This window comes from Puma concolor, chromosome C2 (genome assembly GCF_028749965.1).
Source record: "Puma concolor isolate L17-30 chromosome C2, mPumCon1.1.hap2, whole genome shotgun sequence".
NCBI lineage: Eukaryota > Metazoa > Chordata > Mammalia > Carnivora > Felidae > Puma > Puma concolor.
The window spans coordinates 12,155,235-12,176,205 of NC_141675.1; the positions used below are offsets into that span (position 1 = coordinate 12,155,235).

A 20,971-nucleotide genomic window follows, 5' to 3' on the forward strand; every position below is an offset into this window, starting at 1 on the left:
ATAAATCCCATGAGCACTTCTCAATCTTTATCAAATTCGGCCTCTCAGTAGGATTCTATAGTGATGACCATCTTCTCCTCAAAACACTTTTTTTCTTTGTTTTAGCAGCACTAAACTCTTCTCAGATTGTCCCTGCTTCTCTGGTTTGTCTTCCACCTCACAAGTGAGTTTCTCTCCCTTTGCCTGTATCTTAAGTGTTGTTGGTGCCCAGGTGAGATCCCGTGCCTTTCTTCTTAGCGGTAGGTTCTCTCTGAGCCATGTTGTCCATATTGTATTTTCATAGTATATGCCTAGAACTGCGTTTCTTGTCTTTCACAAGAGCTTCAGATCAACTGCTGCACTCCCTTTGGAGGTCCTGAGAGGCCTCAGACTAAATACACTCAAACCTCATCATCCCCACCCCACATCCCACCAGATTCTCCACCTGCCTCCCCCACCCCACCATCACCACCTTCAACCCATGCCCGAAAGCTACAGACCTGAGGGTTGTCCTTGGCCCATTCTTCTCCCTCATCCTTACTGTGTAATTGACTTCTGGGTTCTATTGATTCTGCATTTTAAATATCTGTGGAAATACTTCATTCCACTGGTATCCACCTCATCCAGAATACCACCTTCTCTTGCCTGGTTTAATACAGTAACCCCTCATTTCCAATTTCACTTGGAATCGTCACATAGCAACTAAAGCTATTGTCCAAAACACAAATATGTTCATAGCATTCCCCTGTCCCAAACATTTCAGCGTCTGCCTTCTAGCCAAGTTCGAACTCTGTGACATGCCAGAGAAAATCTGTCATGATCAGAGTCTTGTTTATCCCATCCAGTCATTCACTAATCCTTCTGTTCATCACATCTTTATGGAGCACTTCTTACGTGGTGGGCACTGTGTTAGCTACTTGGGAGCAGCGAGCACAGATGGACATCTCTGCTCTTGTGGACATCATGTGGGACATAATAAATGAAAGGTGGCAAGTGCTATGGAAAAAGGAAGAGGAGAAAAATTTGGGGGGGGGGCTGACAGAGATGGGACAGGGTGCAGCTCATGATGTTAAATAAGGGAATTGGGATTGCTATCATTGAGAAAGTGACTTTGAGCAAAGCTCTGAAAGAACAGACGAGGTTAGCCGTGAGGACATTTGGGACATGAGCATCCAGGCAGAGGGCACAGCCAGTGGGAAGACTCCAAGGTGGGGGGGTTCTTGGTCTTATTTAAGGAAGAGCACGTTAGCAGGGCAGAGCCAACCAGGAGGGAAGCAGATCATACAGGATCATTTTAAGTCATTGTGAGGACTTTGGCTTTACCTTGAAGGAAGTGAACCCCTGAGATATGTCAGCAGAGGAACGACCATAGCTTCGATTCAAGAGGATCATTCTGGATTCTGGCTGCTAGGCTGATGGACTGTATGGGACAAGGATAGGGGCACAAGCAGAGAGACTAGGAAGTTATCGTGGCATGCCAGCTTCCCTTCTTGGCCTCTCCTTCCTCAAACCCCATGCTCTAGCCACACCAAACTAACTTCACTCTTGAGATGTGCCCCTTATCTTTTAGCCTTTATGACTTCCATTACTTCCGCCTAGAGTGCCCCTTGCCTCACCCCGCTGCCTAATCTTTGCTTGGTTATGTATCGGTTCCTCCAGGAAGTCTTTGACCTTCCAAATCCAAGATGGGGCCCCTCATTGGTTCCAATGACATCTGGGCCACTCTCACAGCCTCTTCACGCTGAACTGTGGTGGCACATTTAAATCTCGGTCTCCCCCACCTGTCTGGGAGCTGCAGGAGGGTAGGGTCCATGATGGTAACGTCCTTCGTACCTGGCTCCGGTGGGTGCTCAGTTAACTGCCATTGCTGAATGTCTAGGTTTGCGAGTGGCGGCCTCCTGAACAGCTGAAACAGCTTCTTGATTTGGACATGAGAAACACAGGAGAGCCACACCACAGGCTGTTGGAGCTCTGCCGGGATGTCATCCGCTACAGCGTCAAAACTAGTAAGACCTTTCGTTTGCTTCCTTTGTCCGTACCCCTGATAAGTTCTTATATTTTCTTAAGCACGTATTTACCTCACAGTAAAGCTGAGGATGACAATGTTTATGAGATAAGAAAGCTAGATCAAAAAAGAGTGGTTCTGATATGTTTGCGATGGGCCATTTAATCCCTAAGACAGATTTTTTTTTTTGTCAAGGCCAAAGATAAATCGATGGAAAAACTGTTGGTGTTAGTGATCATATAGAAATATCATCTGTTCCTTGGCCATCCCATCCCCCGTTTATAATCATTGCTTATGTTGGTCCAAACTGCCAAAGGTCAGTTTGATATTAGAATTTGTGAAGGGGTTTTAAATCCGAAAGGCCCAGAATATGCAAAAAGAAAAAAAAATGCTAAGGAGGGTGTCCTTGCTATAAACAGGAATAGACGTGGAAGATACTGATGAACTCTTGGCAATTGGTACTTGCCCAATTATTTCATCAAATCTAGCAGGATCAAAACATGAAAATCCTTAGGATGGTGTAAAAAAAAAAAAAAAAAAAAACGAACACATGGTAAGTTTCTGCTGTGATAGCTTCACAAGAAGACTTAACAACTATGATCTTTTGTAAATGCAGTAGCATGGTATTCGTCTTGTGCAGAAGTGCGATTCTAACTGTTAATATCCCATACACCCAGGGAGCAAGTTCCAAAGGTAAGAAAGTAACTTTCCCAAATATGCATTTCTCCGTGTGCTGTAAAGGTAATCTAGTGCTTAGGACCATACAGGCATTATGCTTGGTGAATTCTGACACTGAACTAAATTTAGTGGAAAGAACATAATAAAATCCTGGCTAAAAATAATTGCTTTATATTCCCTTGGGAAAGTCTGGTGTATGTATCAAAAACCCAGTTAGCATTTCAAAAGAAGAGATACATATCTTATTATTATAGTGCATGTCAGAAGTGGAGAATGACATTTAATGCAGTAGATTTTTCAGTTTACTGGATATTTTCCATAATGTTACCATGGAAATCAATCATAAATTAACACGGAACTAAAAAAAATCTTATTAAAATTACTTGTAGCAATGTCTGGTTTCCTCTGCCAGATTAGAGGAAGTTTTCCACATATTATTTTTAAAAAACCATTTTCTTGGACTTTTGTTTTTTATCAAACCCCCAGTTTAAAGAGGAAAAAAAAAAAAAGAAAACCTAAAACCAAATGCCGAGCGTTGTAATGAGAAGCCACTAACTAAAAAGGTTCCCAAATACTCAAATTTAGAAATAGACCTCCTGCCTCTTTGTTCTTTGTCATGCTGGGCTTCCTATGATTGAGAATGTCAAGTCAGTTAGCCTGGTGTTTGGTGTGAATATTCACACTGTGTAAAGCCAAGAACCTTTATGAGACCTTTTATAGGAGGGGGAAAAAATAGAAAGTTGGAACTGGAGTTGAGTCTTAAAGGCTACTGCCTTTGAAGTAAGTTGAATTAGAAAGTTTATGTAAGCCGCATGATGAGTCACATCTTACTCCATCTACATAAGCCAGTTGCACTACGAAAAACGGTCTAATCTGAAAAATGAAAAGTCACTCCCCACCGGTAGCCCAGTGTGAACCCTGTTGGCGAGTGAAATGCGTTTAAAGATAGGGAAGTTAATATCAATATTTTCAGAAGACAAAGGCAGCAGGCTTTGATACCTGGACAAAGAGTTCAAATAATCCAGTTCTCCAGGGTTCTGGTTTGGATCTGGGTTGTTAGACAAAAGGGAGCAGATAAACCAGAGGTCTCAAGGTAGTGCCCAAGTTTTGCTTAGAAACATATTGTTGTTCGGTAGAAATGGTTATGAGGTGGGTCTTCAACATGTGTTTCCCTTGTACACAATTAGAATTTGAATTCTTTTTAAAGCTGTTGCATGATTTACATTCAGTAAAGTAGACAAATCTGAAGGGCTTAGCTTCATGTATTTGTACCTATCTGTGCATGAGTAACCATCACCCAGAGCAAGATAGAGACCATTTCTGGCACTCCAGGGGCTCCCTCAAGCCCCTTCCTAGACAGTATAACCTTCGCAAAGGTACCCAGAATTCTAACCTCAGTCTCCGTAGATCCGCTTTGTCTGATATTGAATGACATCTAAGTGGAATCATGCAGTATATATTCTTTTGTATCTGGCTGCTTTTCCTGTCTGAAAGATTCATTTATGTTACTGCTGTATAGATAGTATTGGTCTTTTTTATCACTGTGTAGATGAATACTCTGTTTAAATTTACAGACCATCCCAGATTTTTCAACCAGTTGTATGCTGGACTTGATTACTACTCCTTGGTGGCCCGATTTATGACAGAAGCCTTAAACCCAAGTGTGTAAGTGCCATTTTACTGAACTCTTACATGGAGCATGCATTAGAGATGTTTTTTTAAGTAGGTGAAGTTTTATTTTGTGAATTTCTATTTAATGGTTTCATTTGTACAGTGTCATCATAAATAATGGAATGGTACTTAGCAGTATTTTAAAGAGCCGTTTGATTTGATAGTGGGACTGTGACATGGTTAACGCAGGCATGGTTATCTCCACCTACCAAATGAGAAAATTGATAAAGCAACTTGTCATTCATTCCTGCATGAAAAGTCATGTCTCTGCCAAGTGCTGGAGGGATACGCTGAATAAAAACAAACCTTGACTTTGCCTTCACGAAGCAAAAAGTCTAGTGAGATAGAGATGCTCCATGCAAATTGATCAAAATTATCCACACAAATTGATCTAAACCTTTAATTCACATATGAAGAAGACGTGCATGATGCTATAAATATAAGTGGACAATTTTCTTAGTTGGGAGCTCGGGAAAGTCTTTTCTGAGGAATTGACGACACAGAGTTGAAGAATGAGTATAAGTTAACTAGGTAAAAAGAGGAAGAATGAATTTCAAACAGAGGAGCAGCATGTACAAAGGCCCTGTGGCAAGAGACAGCGTGATGTACCTTATAAACTGAAAGATCAGTGCAGGTGTAGCTGAATAAGCTATGGGGAGTGTGATGGAGGATGTGATTGGACAAATGGATAGAAACCAGATATGCAGGACTCAGTGGGCCATGTTTGTGAGACATCCTAAGTACAAAGGAAAGAAAGGCTGTAAAGGTTTCTAAATCATGAGGCACCATTGGCTTATTGAAAAGATCACTGGAAATATGGAGAATGGATTGAGGGGACCAATCAGGAGGGCATTATCTTAGGCAAGAGAGGACAGTAGCTTGGACTTAGACAGAAGTAATAAGAATAGAGAGAAAAACATGTGTTTAGAAGATAAAACAGAAAGGCCTGGGTAATATATCGGAACTTGGGAATGAGGACAAGAAGGAGGTTTATAAAATGTTGCCTGGGTTTCTGGCTTTTGTAGCTGGGTTGACTGTCATTTTATTCATTGACACAAGAAGCATTAGAAGAGGGGACTGTTTTTCAAAGATATGGTAAAAAAAAAAAAGGCAAGAGCAAGAATTTAGTTTTCAGTTGTGAGCAATTGAGTTTACAGTGACTTTGAGATATCCAATAGTATGTATCAGCCAAGCTGATATCTCTATGAAAAGTATCAGTTTAGAAGTTGTGGTGAATGATGATAATTGAAATGGTAGGCGTGGATGGGATTCCTGAAGTCAGTAAAGCTCAACTCTTTCTGTTCATTAGAATCAAACTGGGACATTTCCAAAAAATGTATTGAGGCCCAGGTCCCAACCCAGACCAATTAAATCTGAATTTCTGTGGCTATGTCCCAAGCACCGGTATATTTTCAAAGCCAAACGAATGATTTTGATGAGCAGGATGAAAACACTTTGAATAAAAACAAATCAGGAGATGGAGAAGCAGTGTCTGCAGGACAGAGTATAGAGTGAGGATAGAAGCACAGGACTGAGCCTTGAGGACATCTAATATTTTACCATCGGGAGGAGGAAGGCTAGCCTACCATGGAGAGAGAGAGAGAGAGGGGAAGGAGAAAATCAAACAGGAAGGCATGGAAGCCATGGAGGAGAGTGTGTCTAGAATCATATGCTGTTGAGTACTGACTGAAGACAGAGGTTCAAAATTGTCCCCAGAACTGGCAGCATGGATGTCATTGGTGACTTCAGTTAGAGAAGGTTTTGTGCGTAATGCGAGATGATACCAGCTCACGGTGAGTAGAACAGTTAAGTAAGTGCTAGATAGGCCAGAAGAGAGAGTTAAATTACCCAACTCTGTGAACCTTTCCTTGTGGATCTTGGGTTTTCTACCTTCCTTCCTGGGTTCTTTTAGTTGAAACACTGAGAGGTTTACAAAACGTTCAATTGCTGCTAAGCTGAACAATCCCCTCGAAATGGGAGGTCCTGAGAGCATCCCATGATGTCCTCTTCTCCTCTTCCATGCCTGTTCTCAGGTTCAAAGTTTGGCTGGCTTTCAAAGGCAGCCTTAAAATTAATTTTTTTTAAAAAGTGGATGATTATCTCACCATTTTTCAGGTACACATAAACGTATATACTTTTTCCCACACTTTTGCTATGTGTAAACTGGTTGCCTAGCATGGTTGGAAATAGAACTTGGATTGTTTGCAAGATGACATGATGTCTGGAGAGTGCTTGGCACATAGGGAGGTGATACATTGTGGTGTTCTATTTTGTTGTTTCGTTTCATTTCGTGTTTTTGTTTTGCCCTGTTTCCAACGTTTTCCCTTCCAGATGTTAAAATATTTGCATTAAATCCTGTGACTGTAAGTCTAAGTGTGTCTGTTTAACGTACATATTTAGAGTACCCATTTATTCAGATACACTTTAATGTACTGGCCCGATTGTCAGAGAAGGAGAATATAGACAGTTAGTCTCTGTCAGGTTATCTGGAGAAAGAAATGACTCAAACATCACAAAACAAGACATGGTCACCTTCCCAGGTTGGTTCTCTGGGAAACTGCTCTAGATGGAATTGAGCGAGCAGGATGTGTATTAAGGAATGCCTTTGGGATCAACATGGGTGAGGGGGGGGGGAAGGCAGCAGGAGTGGAGGGAGACAGGAGTCCAGCTGTCATGCAGGCTCAGTGACAATCTTGGCCGACTCCATGGAGATCTCTGGAGCTACAATGGCCCTTTAGAGTGGTCTGGAGTTGGGTCCACGTGACCGTTACACCTCCAGCTAGCCCAGTCATAAGAGGAAAGGTTGTGACCTTGGGAAAGGTGGCTCCCTGAAGCTGACGCAGTTCCCAAGGGGCTAACTTCGTTTCTCTGGCAATAGCAGCTCAGCCCAGAGCAACAAACCCTTCAGTGACAGGGGATTTGGGTAGTGCTTTGCAATAAAATCATCACCTAATAAGAGATGCCCCGCAGAGTACTTCCCATCTGCACAAACACAGGAATGTAATAGAGGAAACCCTAGTTGAGGATTCATAGTTTCCATGTAGAATATCTAGAGCTGACTGTTAGGGTATTCATGGCTGTAATCTAGTAACACCTGGTTACCATGACAATGGTTTTTCTTTAACTAGCATCCAAAGCAGCATCCAGAGAATAAAGTGGCCACTGCTCATAGCTAATGTAAAAACTCTAGATGCACTGCCTTTATCTCTCCCTTCCCGTAAATTAAGACTTCTGAAGTAGCTTGCATATCCCTAAGGCCACCAGCTATTGGCATTTATCAAATCATGACCAGCGCTATCACTGACTGCACATGTCTCTATTTCCAATTGGATAAATGGCCCAAGACTCTACAGAGGCTCCACCCACAGGTCCATAGCCACTTGGTTTAATAAAACTCTGTGTGCATTTCTCGGGACACCAGAGGGATGGTTTGACTCTAGTCATAGAAGTGAAGTGTTTTTTATATCTATCTAGTTATACGTATGAGGTGTCCCCAGTGTTTCTGTTAGTGGAAGAAGCGGTTCTGAAGAAAATGATTGAATTTATTGGCTGGAAAGAAGGGGATGGAATATTTAACCCAGGTAAGTACAGCTAGTTATTGCCATCTCCTTTCCATTGCAAACATGTAAACATTTATTTATGTATTACGTGAGGAACAACTCCTTGAAGATTTACATATTCCAAAAGGTTGGATATTAATAATGCTATTTGTTGAGAATCTGGCGTGTTCCTCTTCCCGGAGTGACAACATTTTGCATAAATGCTAAATAACTGACGTAAATTTTAAACAAATAAGATATCTACCATTTAGGATTTATATCTAACAAATGAATTTATCTGCTCCTGGGAATTCGGAAGGGCTAGAAGTTTTTCAGTCAATTTTACTTGAGATTTCTGAATCACATTTTGTTTATCCTACGGTCCTTTATTGGGACCGTAGATGAGCATGTATTATCATTTTATTAATCAGGTGACAGAATATTATTAACTATGAAGACTTGGGTACTGGCCCACGTCCTTAGATTGAAACTCTTAGTTTGGAAAAACTCTGGCATGAGAGAATAGAGCCAAATGCCAGTCTTTGCTGAGGTTGGAAATTGCTGGAACTGGAGGTTAGGAAGTGTGTAGGAGTGATGTGTGGGACGCGGCACTCAGAAGACTCTTCCGGAGATTTGTCATTAGACCAGAACAGCTACGGCCATTCATGTCTTGCACGGTGGTTGGCACTTAGGGAACTATACTTTCATGCTATAAATATGCCATTTCAATTTTGTTTTTGCAGGTGGTTCAGTGTCCAATATGTATGCAATGAATTTAGCTAGATACAAATACTGTCCCGATATTAAGGAAAAGGGGCTGTCTGGGTTGCCAAGATTAATCCTTTTCACGTCGGCAGAGGTAAAAAAATTATTTTTGATATCAGATACAGATTTTCTGAGAATGCATTATTTAAGAGGGTTTGGTGTGTTTGGGGCGTCTGATATGCTTTTATCCTATCCATGTGTGACTAATATGCCTAAGTCTAACATCATATTTTCTTCCAAAGGAAATTCTGATGGGTTTGATATTGTAACCCCTGGCCACTCAGTTTTGTACATCACCTTGATTTAAAATTTATAGTCTATCACATTTTTCTTTGAGAAAAGGGAACATTCAATTTGAAAGTGCTATCTCTTTCTGTGAATCTCTCCTTCGAGTGTCTTATTTATTAGAACTTATCAGCTATGTCAGAAGACTCACGTCTCCTCGTAAAACTGATGGCTTTGAATGGCTAACACAAAGGCTTTTCAAGAGGATAGGGAGGTATTCAGAAACAGTGGCCATCATGCGCGCACACACACACACACACACACACACACGCACGCTTTCGTGTTGCCACAATCCCCTATCTCCTTTTACTCTCCGCCAAAGTAGGAGGTCCGATTTTTTTTTTTTAAATTTTTTTTTCAACGTTTATTTATTTTTGGGACAGAGAGAGACAGAGCATGAACGGGGGAGGGGCAGAGAGAGAGGGAGACACAGAATGGGAAACAGGCTCCAGGCTCTGAGCCATCAGCCCAGAGCCTGACGCGGGGCTCGAACTCACGGACCGCGAGATCGTGACCTGGCTGAAGTCGGACGGTTAACCGACTGCGCCACCCAGGCGCCCCTTAAGTAAGTGCTTTGGCTTTGAGCTAAGCTGCCTGGATTCAATTCCTGTCTCCACTACTAACTATCCGAGTGACCTTGGTAACTTGATTAACTCCTCCATGCCTCAGTCTCCTAATTTGTTGAAATAAGTATCAGTTAGCTGTTGTATGCACCGAATTATCCCAAAGTCCAGTGGTGTAGAACTATAGCTATCTCTCAGTGCTTATGAACCTTGAGATAGCCAGGCCAGTTCTGCAGCTCTTGGCTGAGCTCTCTTATCTGTCTGCGGGCTGGCTGCCCAATGGCTGATCCAGGAGTGGGCTTGACAGGGGCAACTCCAGTGAGTTCTCTCTGCTCCACGTGTCTCATCCTCCAGCAGGCTAGTCCAGGTGTGTTGTCACGACCGGGGTGCAGGTGAAAACAGCCTGGAACCCCACCAGGCCTCTTGAGTCTAGGCTCAGAACTGGCACATTTTCGTTGGTATAACTATGTGACGGGAAGGAACCCAGATCCAAGAAGTGGAAAAACAGACTCTGTCTCTTAAGGGGCCTCAAGGCAAAGTCATCTGGCAAAGGGCATGAGTACAGGGAGAGGTGAACAATTTGGGGCCATCATAGCAAGCCAGCAGGCACAGGAGCTCAGCAGTCACAGATGAGTGGGGTGTTCCTGGGATCGAATGAGTTAATGCATGTGAAGTAGGATCTGGCACATCACAGATACACAGAGGTGCTAGATTTATTAGTAGGAGGGAATTACCTAGCTACAGTAATGTGGGTAGAAGTACTACCCGCAAGCTGAAGTACCATCTTATCTGAAAGGGATTCTTTCTTTCCTTTTCTCTTTTTGTGCGATTCCAGTGGGTGCCTCTGTCCATCCCACCACTGCCTCTTCCCCACATCCCTGGCCGGAAGAGTTTAGCTTCTGTTCCTTCTGTGATAATCCAAGGTCTCTTGTCAACCACACGAGGCGGGCAAAATCTATGAGTTCTCTGTTATTTCCGGCTGGGCTTTCCCGTATCTGTTATTTTCTTTTGAGAGCATGAGTTATTAGGGTAGGAGAACCCCCATGTTTTCCTCCGTCTCTGTCTAACCTTTGTTCTGATTGGTTCAGTGCAAAGTGGGCAGCAAGTGTGGGAAGTGTCTGGAAGGAATCATCTAATCTGAGATTCTTAACTCAGCCACCTGAGGCCCTTCTTCCCAAAACCTTCTTACGGTGAAGCCAATGAAGAATGTTTGGGAATATAGTCATCTGGGGGAAACACTTGGTTCTTTGGGATTATTATGGAGTAGAGTTCCCCTCTCTGGGTTCCAAACTTCGGTATTTCCGTTGAAGGAAGCCAGCATATCGGAAAAGCAAAGTCCATTCTGCGTTTGAATGGCCACTTCCACGCCTGTGAAAGCGGATTCAGTAGCGCCCCTGCTATCGGCTCAGGGCTTTTACTCTTGCCTTCTTCATTCTTTGGTTTTACTAGAGGTCTTTTCTGGAATAATTGTTCTGGAAAAGGGGAAGCTCTTCTGCAGCTGTTCTGCAGCTGGGAAACCAGAACTGGTATGTTTTTAAACATCTCTGGTGGAGCTATATATGCAAAAAGAGGTAAGACATATGCCCTGGCTAACATGCCAGCAGAAGATGGAACCAGAAACCCAAGAACTAGGGCCACGTCTTAGTTTACTCCGGCTGCTGTAACAAAATATCATAGACCAGGTGGCTTCAACAACAGACGTTTATTGCTCACAGTTCTGGAGGCTGGGAAGTCCAAGATCAAAGTGGTGGTAGATTTAGTGTCTGGTGAGAGCCTGCTTCCTGGTTTGGGGACCATCGTGTGCTCACGTGGCCTTTCTTCAGCTTATGCTTGTGGACAGAGGGAGATGTCTCTGTCTTCTCTTCCTATGAGAGTCTCACGCTTGTGATTTCATCCAAACCTAATCCCATCACAGTGGGGGTTAGGGATTAAACACATGAATTTTGAGGGGACGCAAACACTCAGCTCACAACCACATGAATTCTACAGGAAAACTCCATAGCTTTGAACACACCGTAGCTCCAAATGTGTATTTTCATTCCATCCATCCAGACCCTGCCTTGTTGCTCATTCCTTTCCCTCTTTCTGCCAGAGAGCCTGAAGTCATAGTATTGCATTATTTTAATTCATGTTTTGGTGATCACCTTCAAAGCAATCCATTAGTTAAAAAAAAACACAAGAATTAAAGAAGGCTGTGTTTCCTCAATGGTCTTAAACCCTGTGTTAGTCTTTTTGCTATACCTCTCTTGCTTCCTTTTAGGTGTTGGCCCTTGGCCCTGTGATTATTCTGATTATTTGATTATTAGTATAAACAATATTAGGTGGTCTTCTTTTTCCAGTTTTTACGAGGCCTTTAGGGTAACCACTCCATCTCTGTCTTGTACCATCGGATGTAGATTATAGGCACGTTCCACTGAAGGTGTTTTTGCATACCGGAGGTTTTGACTGCAATCCAATTGTTGATGCGGACCTGGAACATCATAACAGAGCCACCTGCACTGTCAGTGTATCCACAGCAGCCTCTGCAGGCTGAACAGGAACCAAAGAGAGGGGACACTTGGAGAAAAGTAACAAAGGTCATAAATCTATGGCTTGATTAGCAGTTAGATATGAATTCCCCTGAAGGTATAGAAATCATAGGTTTGGAATTCAAGTCATCGTGGGAATCAGCATAAAGCAGTGATCATTGTCTGCTACTAAAAAGTGAGGGGAGGAAAGAAACTCTCCCCTCCCAGCCCAGCCAGCCATTGGCCTAGCTCCTCTCTGGCAGGATGGAGACCGGGATGGGGTGAGAGAGGCCAGGTGCACTTCTCAGGGTCGTGCCTCCTCACCACCTCATTCACTGCCCTCTCCGTGGCCCTTCTCTCTAGGCAAGTGTGACCTGAGTTTGAATGTTATTTCAGGTGTTCTCCACAGGCGAGCAGGTGCTTCCTACGACGTCAGGCTGGGTTCCGACCCTGCTTTAGGAATTGAGCCAGCTGTGTGCTCTTGGAGAAGTCCTTGTGCAACATCCCTCTCCCTCATTCCCCAACACATGACCTGCACAGACCCCACCGCCTGGAGCTCATTTGAGCATCGGATTAGTCAGCACCAGGAGGGAGTCCCATTGTCCGGAACACCATCTATGGGAGGGGAAAGCGGTGCTTCACCGAGAAGCCCAAGGTCACAGAAAAAATCCTTTCTGGAATCAGAAAGGAAAACGTCAGTGCAATCCTGTCTTTCATGTAGACACTTGCTGTTTTATCTTGATAGAAATAAAAGCCCACTGAGACTTTTGTGTCTTCTGTAGGACGAATGAAACCTGAGGGCAGATTGGGTCTTAGAATGGCTGACTGACTTCTTTTGCCGGAGATGGGAGCAGCCGCCATTTGTTTCTGAATGCAGCCGTTACTTCTGAACTCCAACCTTCTAGGTTTTTCCTTTCCTTGAAACTACTAAGCACGTCTAAAGCATTGCCTTCCTTTTTTTTCCCCCCTTTCAGGGCTCTTTGCTTCCTCTGATGCTTTTAGATGTTTAGACTTCAGTTTCGCAGACGTTTTTTTTTTTTAATCTGTCCCTATCCATCTGAGATTGACATTGGACTATACTTTGCCCCGAAGTACCTAAAGATAGCTCCACTGAAGCTATTCTTGCTCTGATTACCGGTTTTTTACTCAGCAGATCCAATACTTTGGGACATTTTGCTATTTCTTAGGCCAAAGCAATGGGGTTTTCCTTATTGGCAGATGTCCGTGGGATAGGCTACACTTTATTATTACGAGATCAATAATTGTTTGGTTGCCAGAGCCCAAGTCTCTGTTGAGAAATAATTCACCTTGGCTGTGTCACCTTAGCTGCGGTGGGCTGATGTAGCAAGTAGAGAATTAATTACATTTTCATATACATTATTACTCCTCAATATGCATATGTTCTTGTAACAATTTGAAATGAATGCATCCTACAGGCACTTGGCTGTGTCCTATTTGATACTTGGAAATTAATTATTTAGGCTGGTTTCATTTTTCCTGATGGTGTTACTTCTGCATTTATTTTTACAGAGTTAAAAAAAAAAAGAGCTTCCAATAAAACTCTCTTGACAAAGGAAGAAAAAAATTACCACATTTGAGGGAATATATCAAGTTAAGTGTGAAGGCATGACTACTCTTTTAATGTATTCATACCTACAAATTAAATTACTAAGGGTTTTTGGTACAATAATGTCCTTTCGCACCTTCATTTTTTCTGGCATGAGACAGAATTAATTGACCACCTGTCCACACTAATGTATAAAGAGTGACATCTTCAATGTTTGAATGCTAATTATTTTATAGGCTTTATGTAGTAGGAAAAAAAGTCCCAACAATCTAAAGCAAATACTACCATTTCCAGTAGGAAATAGGTCAGACCTAATTTTAGAGCCACATTTGAGCCTCATTCACACCAGGGCTGCAGAAAGTAGTGTGTCCAGAAATTACTATTACTTTTGTTATTGTGGTTTTAGCCGCATTCCTGAATGCCTAATTTTGATCTTACGTTTGATACTGAGCCAGATTCGTCAAGTGTCTGATCTGCAGTTTATAAGCCATTGTTTGCTTTTGAGAACAATTAAATTCTGCTGTGGTTTGTGATTGTAGTTATTGAAGCAGAGTCTTGCTCCCTCCTTGGAGGGTTTTGAGTCAGCAGTGGACTAGATTCTGTTTCCATTAATGTTGAGTCTTATTATAGCGTCAAGAGAAACTTCTCTCGATGTTATGGAAAAACAACAGCCTCCAGTGACCAAGTCTGTTCCATATGTCAGGTTCTGTATTAAGCCCTTTACATGTATTTATTTCTATGAAAAACAAATGAATTCGCATTGACACACCCACTTTAAATTAGCAAACTGAGGCTTGGAGAGTGTACATTATTTTCTCAAGATTCCATAGCTGTAACTGGAATTAAATCCTAGTTTCTCTGATCCCAACCAAAGTCGATGTTTTCAACCACTATATTAAGGAGCTCATTTAAGTGACTACTTTCTTTTTTCTTTTATGGAATCATGTTCCAAGGATTGGGCTCAGCCATATGACTTGAGATAATAGGCAATAGTTTTTTCATGCTGTGTATTCATGTTTTCCTTTTTCTCCCTTGTCCCTTTTAATTTAGTGTCATTACTCTATGAAGAAAGCAGCCTCCTTTCTTGGGATTGGTACAGAGAATGTTTGCTTTGTGGAAACAGATGGAAGGTAATGGGGACAGGATCCGGAAGCCTGGTGGGCGGAGGGGGAATTCATACTTTTTGAAAAAGCAGTACCAATGTCTGTTCACTACTAAACATAACTGAACATCTCAAATCTGTGTCTCTTAGAGGTAAAATGATACCTGAGGAGCTGGAGAAGCAAATCTGGCAAGCCAGAAAAGAGGTGAGAGGGGAGAAAAAGAGGGAAGGAGAACGTAGGCATGTGTCTGGATACAAAGGAGAGAATTGCAGCAGCCAGACCCGTTTCTGTGTGTGGGAGAGAGAAGAGAGCTGGTTCTGGATAGCACTAAAATAGGGAAACTCATTTACAGATGTTCTATTTCCAGGTGCTTGGCTGTCCATGTTCTGTGCAGCTTCTCAGATGTTCTCATTCCCAGGTGGCTGGAGCCTATTAAAACACTGACATCACCATATTCTGGATTCTTGCCTCGAATAGCCTTCAAAGAAGAGCCCAGCCTCTCCAGCAGGACCCCTGTAGCCACTCTCCTACCTAACTACTGCCTGAGAATTCTATAGGCCAGACCAGTTGTCTCTGGGTTGCAGTCAATGATTTTGATTTCTTGAGCAATCTGCCCTCCCAGGTTGCTTCCACACAAAGCCATGGCATACCCATCACCTTATTTGGGGTATGGGCCTAGTATTTCAGCTCTGGCAGAATGCCCTCCCTTCCTTAGCTGCCAGAATATATTAAAGCTGACATACCCATTGCTGGGAAGGCAAGGCCTGGCCCCCTCACCTGCCATATTCCAGCCAAGGCTGGCCCTGACACCTGCTTTTTGGGGGCGTGGTTGTCTTGGTGGCTGCCATCTTGCTTCTTGGACCCAAAGCCTGCTGGGTTAGGTGCACCTGCTTCATTGCTTCCCTCCCATCTCAACACAGCTCTCGCTGCTCTTGGAGCTTCAGACTATTCCCCTGTGTTTCCAGAATGTAGCGACGGCATCAGGTTTGCAACTGCTGTAGCTGCTGAAAACCAGAAAGCCCAGCCTTGAGCTGGGATAGAAGGATCTCCTCATACGAGTTCACACTCTAAGAAGGATAGGCTCTTTATTTGTATTTTTTATTTTAATACTTTTCTGTTATTTTATTCTTCACATTTTTAATTTTTCCTAAAAACCACCTTATCACCAGAGCATACTTGCTCATTGCATTTGGGTTGAAATTCTGTACTTAAAAATTCTGCCTTTACTACAGGTGTACTGGCTTTAGTTGTGTGTCCTTAGATCTATATTTATCTTTTTTTTTTAACATTTTGATGACAAGTGGGCTTGATAGCTGTCTGGTGAGACAGATTATCAGATTTCATTCAGTCTCAGGTAAAATTCTGTATGACAACCTGCTTGTTCTGCTGTAAGCCACAGATATTGTGTTCTAATTTTATCCTTTTCCCCCTAGTTTTATCTTTTTCTACATATGTTCCTATCAAAGAGAACTTTGTTTATGTCGTTAATGCTTGTCTGGGGGTGGGGGTGGGGGCGCGGAAAATCGATTGTGCTTTCCGTATGGTTCATAGAATTCTTTCCTTCCTCCTTCCCCACTCTCTTTTCACTCTTTCTTTCTTTCTTGAATTTTAAACTTCTTATTATGGAAAATTTCAAATATATAAAACCTAATATAATGAGCCTCTCTATACCCATCATGCAACTTTGAAATTGTTAGCTTCTGCTCTGTTCTGTCTACACCCCACCCCCTTCCACTACCACTAGATTAGTTTGAAGCCAGTCTCACACATCGTATCATTTGATCTATAAATAGTTCAGTATATCTGTAAAAGGTATATACTCTCTCTTTATTAAAAAAGAACACACACACACCATTACAAGAAATAATTTCTTAATATCATCAAATTTTCACTCTATATTAAAATTTCTCCTATTGCATTTTTTAAATAGTTGGCATGTTTGAATAAGGATTCAAAGTCCATATGTTGCATTTGGTTGATTCATCACACAAATCTTTTCTAATCTGTAGCTTACCCCTCCTCCTTTTTTCTCTCCCTGCAATTGATCTGTTGAAGAAACCAAGTTTTTTATCCTGTAGAGTTTTCCACATTGTGGTTTTTGTCGATCACATCAAGAATTTGAGAATCTAAGTGTTCCCTTCCCTATACGATCCATCTGTTCCCTATATTCCCTGTAACTTGACAGTGAGATTTTGAGAGTCAGTGAGACTTAGGTTGGAATTTTTACCAGGAAGGCTTCTTCACAGGTGGCGTTTTGTCCTTGAGTCGGGACACATCTCCTGTCTCTTTTTGTGCTGCCATTGATCCGTGGGTTCTGGTATTATTGGTCCATCAGTTACAGACGTCTGCTTCGGCTTCTCACCCCATGAATTTTGCTGCCATGGATGATCTCTGTCCACACCCATTATTTCCTTAGGTGATGTTCTAATTCATTCCCTTGTTCCTCCTTCATTTAATGGCAGGCTTACTACCATAAAGAAAACCTTCCCTCACTCCTGTTTGGTTTCCCAAGAGGAACCGTTGGCACAGTGAGGGCGGGATAAATGTTTTATTCTTTCTCCTTATTTACCAGTTTTCATATTAATGAGTTAGTTGCCTAGCATCCCCTAAAGATAGCCAAAGCGACTTTTCTTCTTTAATATCATGAAGGATGCATGCTTTAGCATATTTGATGGGTTTTATTCTGCTTCAGTCATTAGTACTTTCATTGTTCAAATTTTTGTTTGTTTCGACAATGAAAGTACATGAAAATTGACATATCCTGAAGTTGAGAACTTGAAAAGACGAGTTTTGAAAAAGTGAAAATCGCTTTAGGGACATTTAAAAGGAGGGCGATGGGGTGAGAGTGGGTATGTTTCCTCAGTTTTCTTTCAAGTTAGTTAAAACTTGAGTCTGGATTCACCGAGGACAAACCTTGTGTCTGTTCTGAGATAATACCTGGCGATTAGCTTCTTTTTCCAGTAGCTTCAGACCTTGCTCTTCTGTTTCAAGCTTTTAACTCGTGTTGCTACAGATGTGGGGCCAGCGCGTCAATTTTTTTTCTGCTGGGATTCAGTTCCCCGGCCCACCACAATCCATTAAAAATCTGTTGAGCAGTGACCTTTATTTGACGCCATTACAAAGATGCTGAAAACCACAGGAGCGTCAGAAGTTCTTATGAAAAGATCAAACTCGTATAACCACTGGATATTCGAAAGTGCTTTTGTGTACGAGTGTTTTCAGTGACAAACTTTCGTAGGGAATACACCTCATCAGCAGCACACAATCAGCCCTGTTCCCACTGAATTTTCTCACTGATAGCTTGAGATATGAGAAAGGGGAAAAAAAAAACGGAAGGTTAAATCCAGATTGCAAAAGTTTAATTTCTGGGCCTGATATTTATAGCTAGATTGTTAAAAAGGTGAGGAAAACTCATTAATAGGCTGTCATAGCCTGCAAAGATATTTTTTCACAACTGTTCAGGGTGTCATAGGGTTTATAAGGAACAGTCCAAACATGAAAGGCACCTTAAGTGCTTTTAGGAAATTACTTTTTCTCTTAATGATTGATGTAAATCTGGTCTCATTTTATTTAGGTCACCGACATGATAAAGACGTAATCTGTTGGTAGTTGATCACAGGGAAGAATTCCTAAAGCCTATGGTTCCCCAGGGTCTCTATTCCTTACTGGCCCTGCTCTAACAGGTTTGGATGGACTGGATTCCGTGTGTCACCAGTGTCTCCCCAGATGGCAAATGGAGTCATTGTGTACCATCACTTTGTTTCCCGTGCATCTCAATTTAAAGAGGTGGACCAAGTGTCTTTGCTCTGCTTCTCTTTCCACTGAGAAGTAACGTCCTTCTGTCGAAGGTCAGCTAAATGGGAATGAGTCAGGTTCAGCCGGAACACCACCTGACATTAAATGGGATGTAAGAACAGCTGAACTTCAAGATAAAACAGAGAAAACTATGACTCCATCCTAAATGGAGGTAAAATTACTTTTATAGGCAGTAAACGTTCTTGTCACTTGTTCCTCAGGAGCTCTAGAATCTTCGGATTCTCCCTGCCTCCTCCACCCCTACTTCTGTCTGCAAATTTTCCCTCCCAAGTCACTTCCACAGTGAGCAGAGCCTCTTTGCTGACATACGGGGATGAATCTATGAGGTAAACAACCTCATGTGCTTCCCTCTATCTGGCTGCTCTGAAGTTCCTTATGGGGCCAGGGCATCTGGCTTGCTTGGCTACGATTGCCATTCATCTCTGCGTGTGTTCCCACAGTCTCCCTCCCCCACCCCATTTCCCTCGGGCACCTGTTCGCTTTACAAGATGTAGCCACGGGCTGTATGAAGAGGCATCATCGCGGTAGGAGTGATGCAGGTTCTGTTTTCTAGCACTTTCTAATGGATTTCTCTGTGGGGCACCCATCTTGGCAAGTGTCTCCCAGTGAGGTTACTTTATCCCCTCGGATACCACTTTGTACCTGAGCACACACTCTTTGTTTTGTAGCTCTGCTTACTTTACAAAGTGACAGGCAGACAGGCCTCCACGGTTTGCCCCTGGAGCTGCTTGTTTTCCAGTCGTCCTCCTGGTTATTTTGTGGAGGCGCAACAACGCGGGCACCCAGGCCCCAGTGACGTGCCCCCAAAAGGAGTTAGCGATCGCACAGAATGCCAGCCTGCCACTGGGCAGAGCATCCTCACTTTCCATGTGGGAAATCTGAGAGCGTAAAATACTACGGAAAGAAAATGAGAATAAAAAGGGTTACAATGAGTATCAAGTTGGGACCAAGGACTCTTGCTGTCACAGCATTGTCCCAGTTTCCCTGACCTCTCTGAGATGAGGTTGCGGAGAAGTTGAAAAGCACTCTGCAGGAGTGGTCACCTCCGACGGGACCCCGTAGATCTCTGGATGTATAACCATTCTGTTTACCAACCTGCTACAGGACAAACGTAGTGGTGATGGTGACAGTTCTTGTCTGTGGGTCCTCCTCACAGGGAGCAGCTCCATTTCTTGTCTGTGCCACCTCTGGGACCACCGTGCTGGGAGCCTTTGATCCTCTGGATGAAATAGCGGACATCTGTGAGAGGCACGGCCTCTGGCTTCACGTGGATGTAAGTGCATTTGTCTGTACCCATTGGTTCAACTTCCTCGTCTGTTTGCCGCTGCGGTGGGATGTCTTTCATGTTCTCAGAAACTAGACGTGAGGTCCCAGCTACTTTCATTTGTGCATTTCTTTCTTTAAAAAAGTTTTTTTTTTTAATGTTTATTTATTTTTGAGAGAGAGAGAGAGAGAGAGAGAGAGACAGAGTGTGAGCGGGGGAGCGGGGGGAGCAGAGAGAGAGAGAGGGAGACACAGAATCCGAAGCAGTCTCCAGGCTCTGAGCTGTCAGCCCAGAGCCCGACGCGGGGCTCGAACTCATGAACCGCGAAATCCTGACCTGAGCCGAAGTTGGACGCTTAACCGACTGAGCCCCCCAGGTGCCCCAAGTGTATATTTCTAATTAGGGGAAATATATATGTCATTTTCCATAAGGTAATAAAGGAGAAGATGCCAAGACTTGGTGTAAATTTTGGTTTTGCTTTCCAGATTCTATTTTATTTCCTCTTCTCCCATGAACCATTTCCTCTGGTCCCTTCAATCTAGTACTGTCATGATGCAGGTGTGGTATGAGGGGCACATTGAACTACAGAATCAAGAGACTTTGACTTTGGGTTCTAACTGGTCTCTTCTTCATTGTGACCTCCCCTGTTTGGGCTTTGGTTTCATTTATAAAGAGGGAGATAGCTGATGTGGTCTGTGAGGTATCTTCTAGCTCTAAAATGACATGATTCCAATCAGCCGGAAAATGCAAAAAGCTGCATTACATAATTGCCTGCTATAATTACAGCGGGTTTTGTCTGGATCCCTCGTAGATAATTATTTGAGAGGGACTGAGATAACTTGCATTCTTCATAATTTTCTAACTTAAAGAATGGACTTTTTTTTCCCTAATTAATTTTGTAAGTCCTGGGGCTCTTCATAATACATTTTCCCTTAATTAAAGGTAACTCTTCAAATTCTACTAATCTAGGGTTAATCATTTGAATTCAGCCGGTTCTGACTGCTTGTCGAGCTTTTGGTTTTCCTTTTCTTTTTATAAAACGAGGAGTTAATTAGTTTGATTCAACCTAATAGAAGTGATGGTTGAACATACTGATGACACCATGGGGAACTTTCTTCTGGCAAGTGAGTGATTCATATCCTCCTTAGCAGAAAAATAACGCTGTTTTTGACTTTCTGAACGGAAGGTAACTAAGCATTTGGGGGATATACCTACACACAATTTTATAG

At 42.6% G+C, this 20,971-nt stretch overlaps 1 protein-coding gene across 2 annotated transcripts in view; it reads left to right on the top strand.

The window, feature by feature from the left end:
- GADL1 (GAD like acidic amino acid decarboxylase 1) overlaps positions 1-20,971 on the top strand; it is a 172,558-nt gene that overhangs the window by 36,672 nt on the left and 114,915 nt on the right. The window contains exons 3-9 of one of the 2 annotated variants that reach the window (XM_025913288.2): positions 1,859-1,985; positions 4,237-4,327; positions 7,808-7,914; positions 8,616-8,731; positions 14,610-14,689; positions 14,812-14,866; positions 19,635-19,751. In XM_025913288.2, the coding sequence (XP_025769073.2) occupies positions 1,859-1,985; positions 4,237-4,327; positions 7,808-7,914; positions 8,616-8,731; positions 14,610-14,689; positions 14,812-14,866; positions 19,635-19,751 (693 nt within the window). Of the gene's footprint in view, positions 1-1,858; positions 1,986-4,236; positions 4,328-7,807; positions 7,915-8,615; positions 8,732-14,609; positions 14,690-14,811; positions 14,867-18,265; positions 18,630-19,634; positions 19,752-20,971 lie in introns of those variants that run through there. The other variant, XM_086720582.1, reaches the window with a different exon arrangement.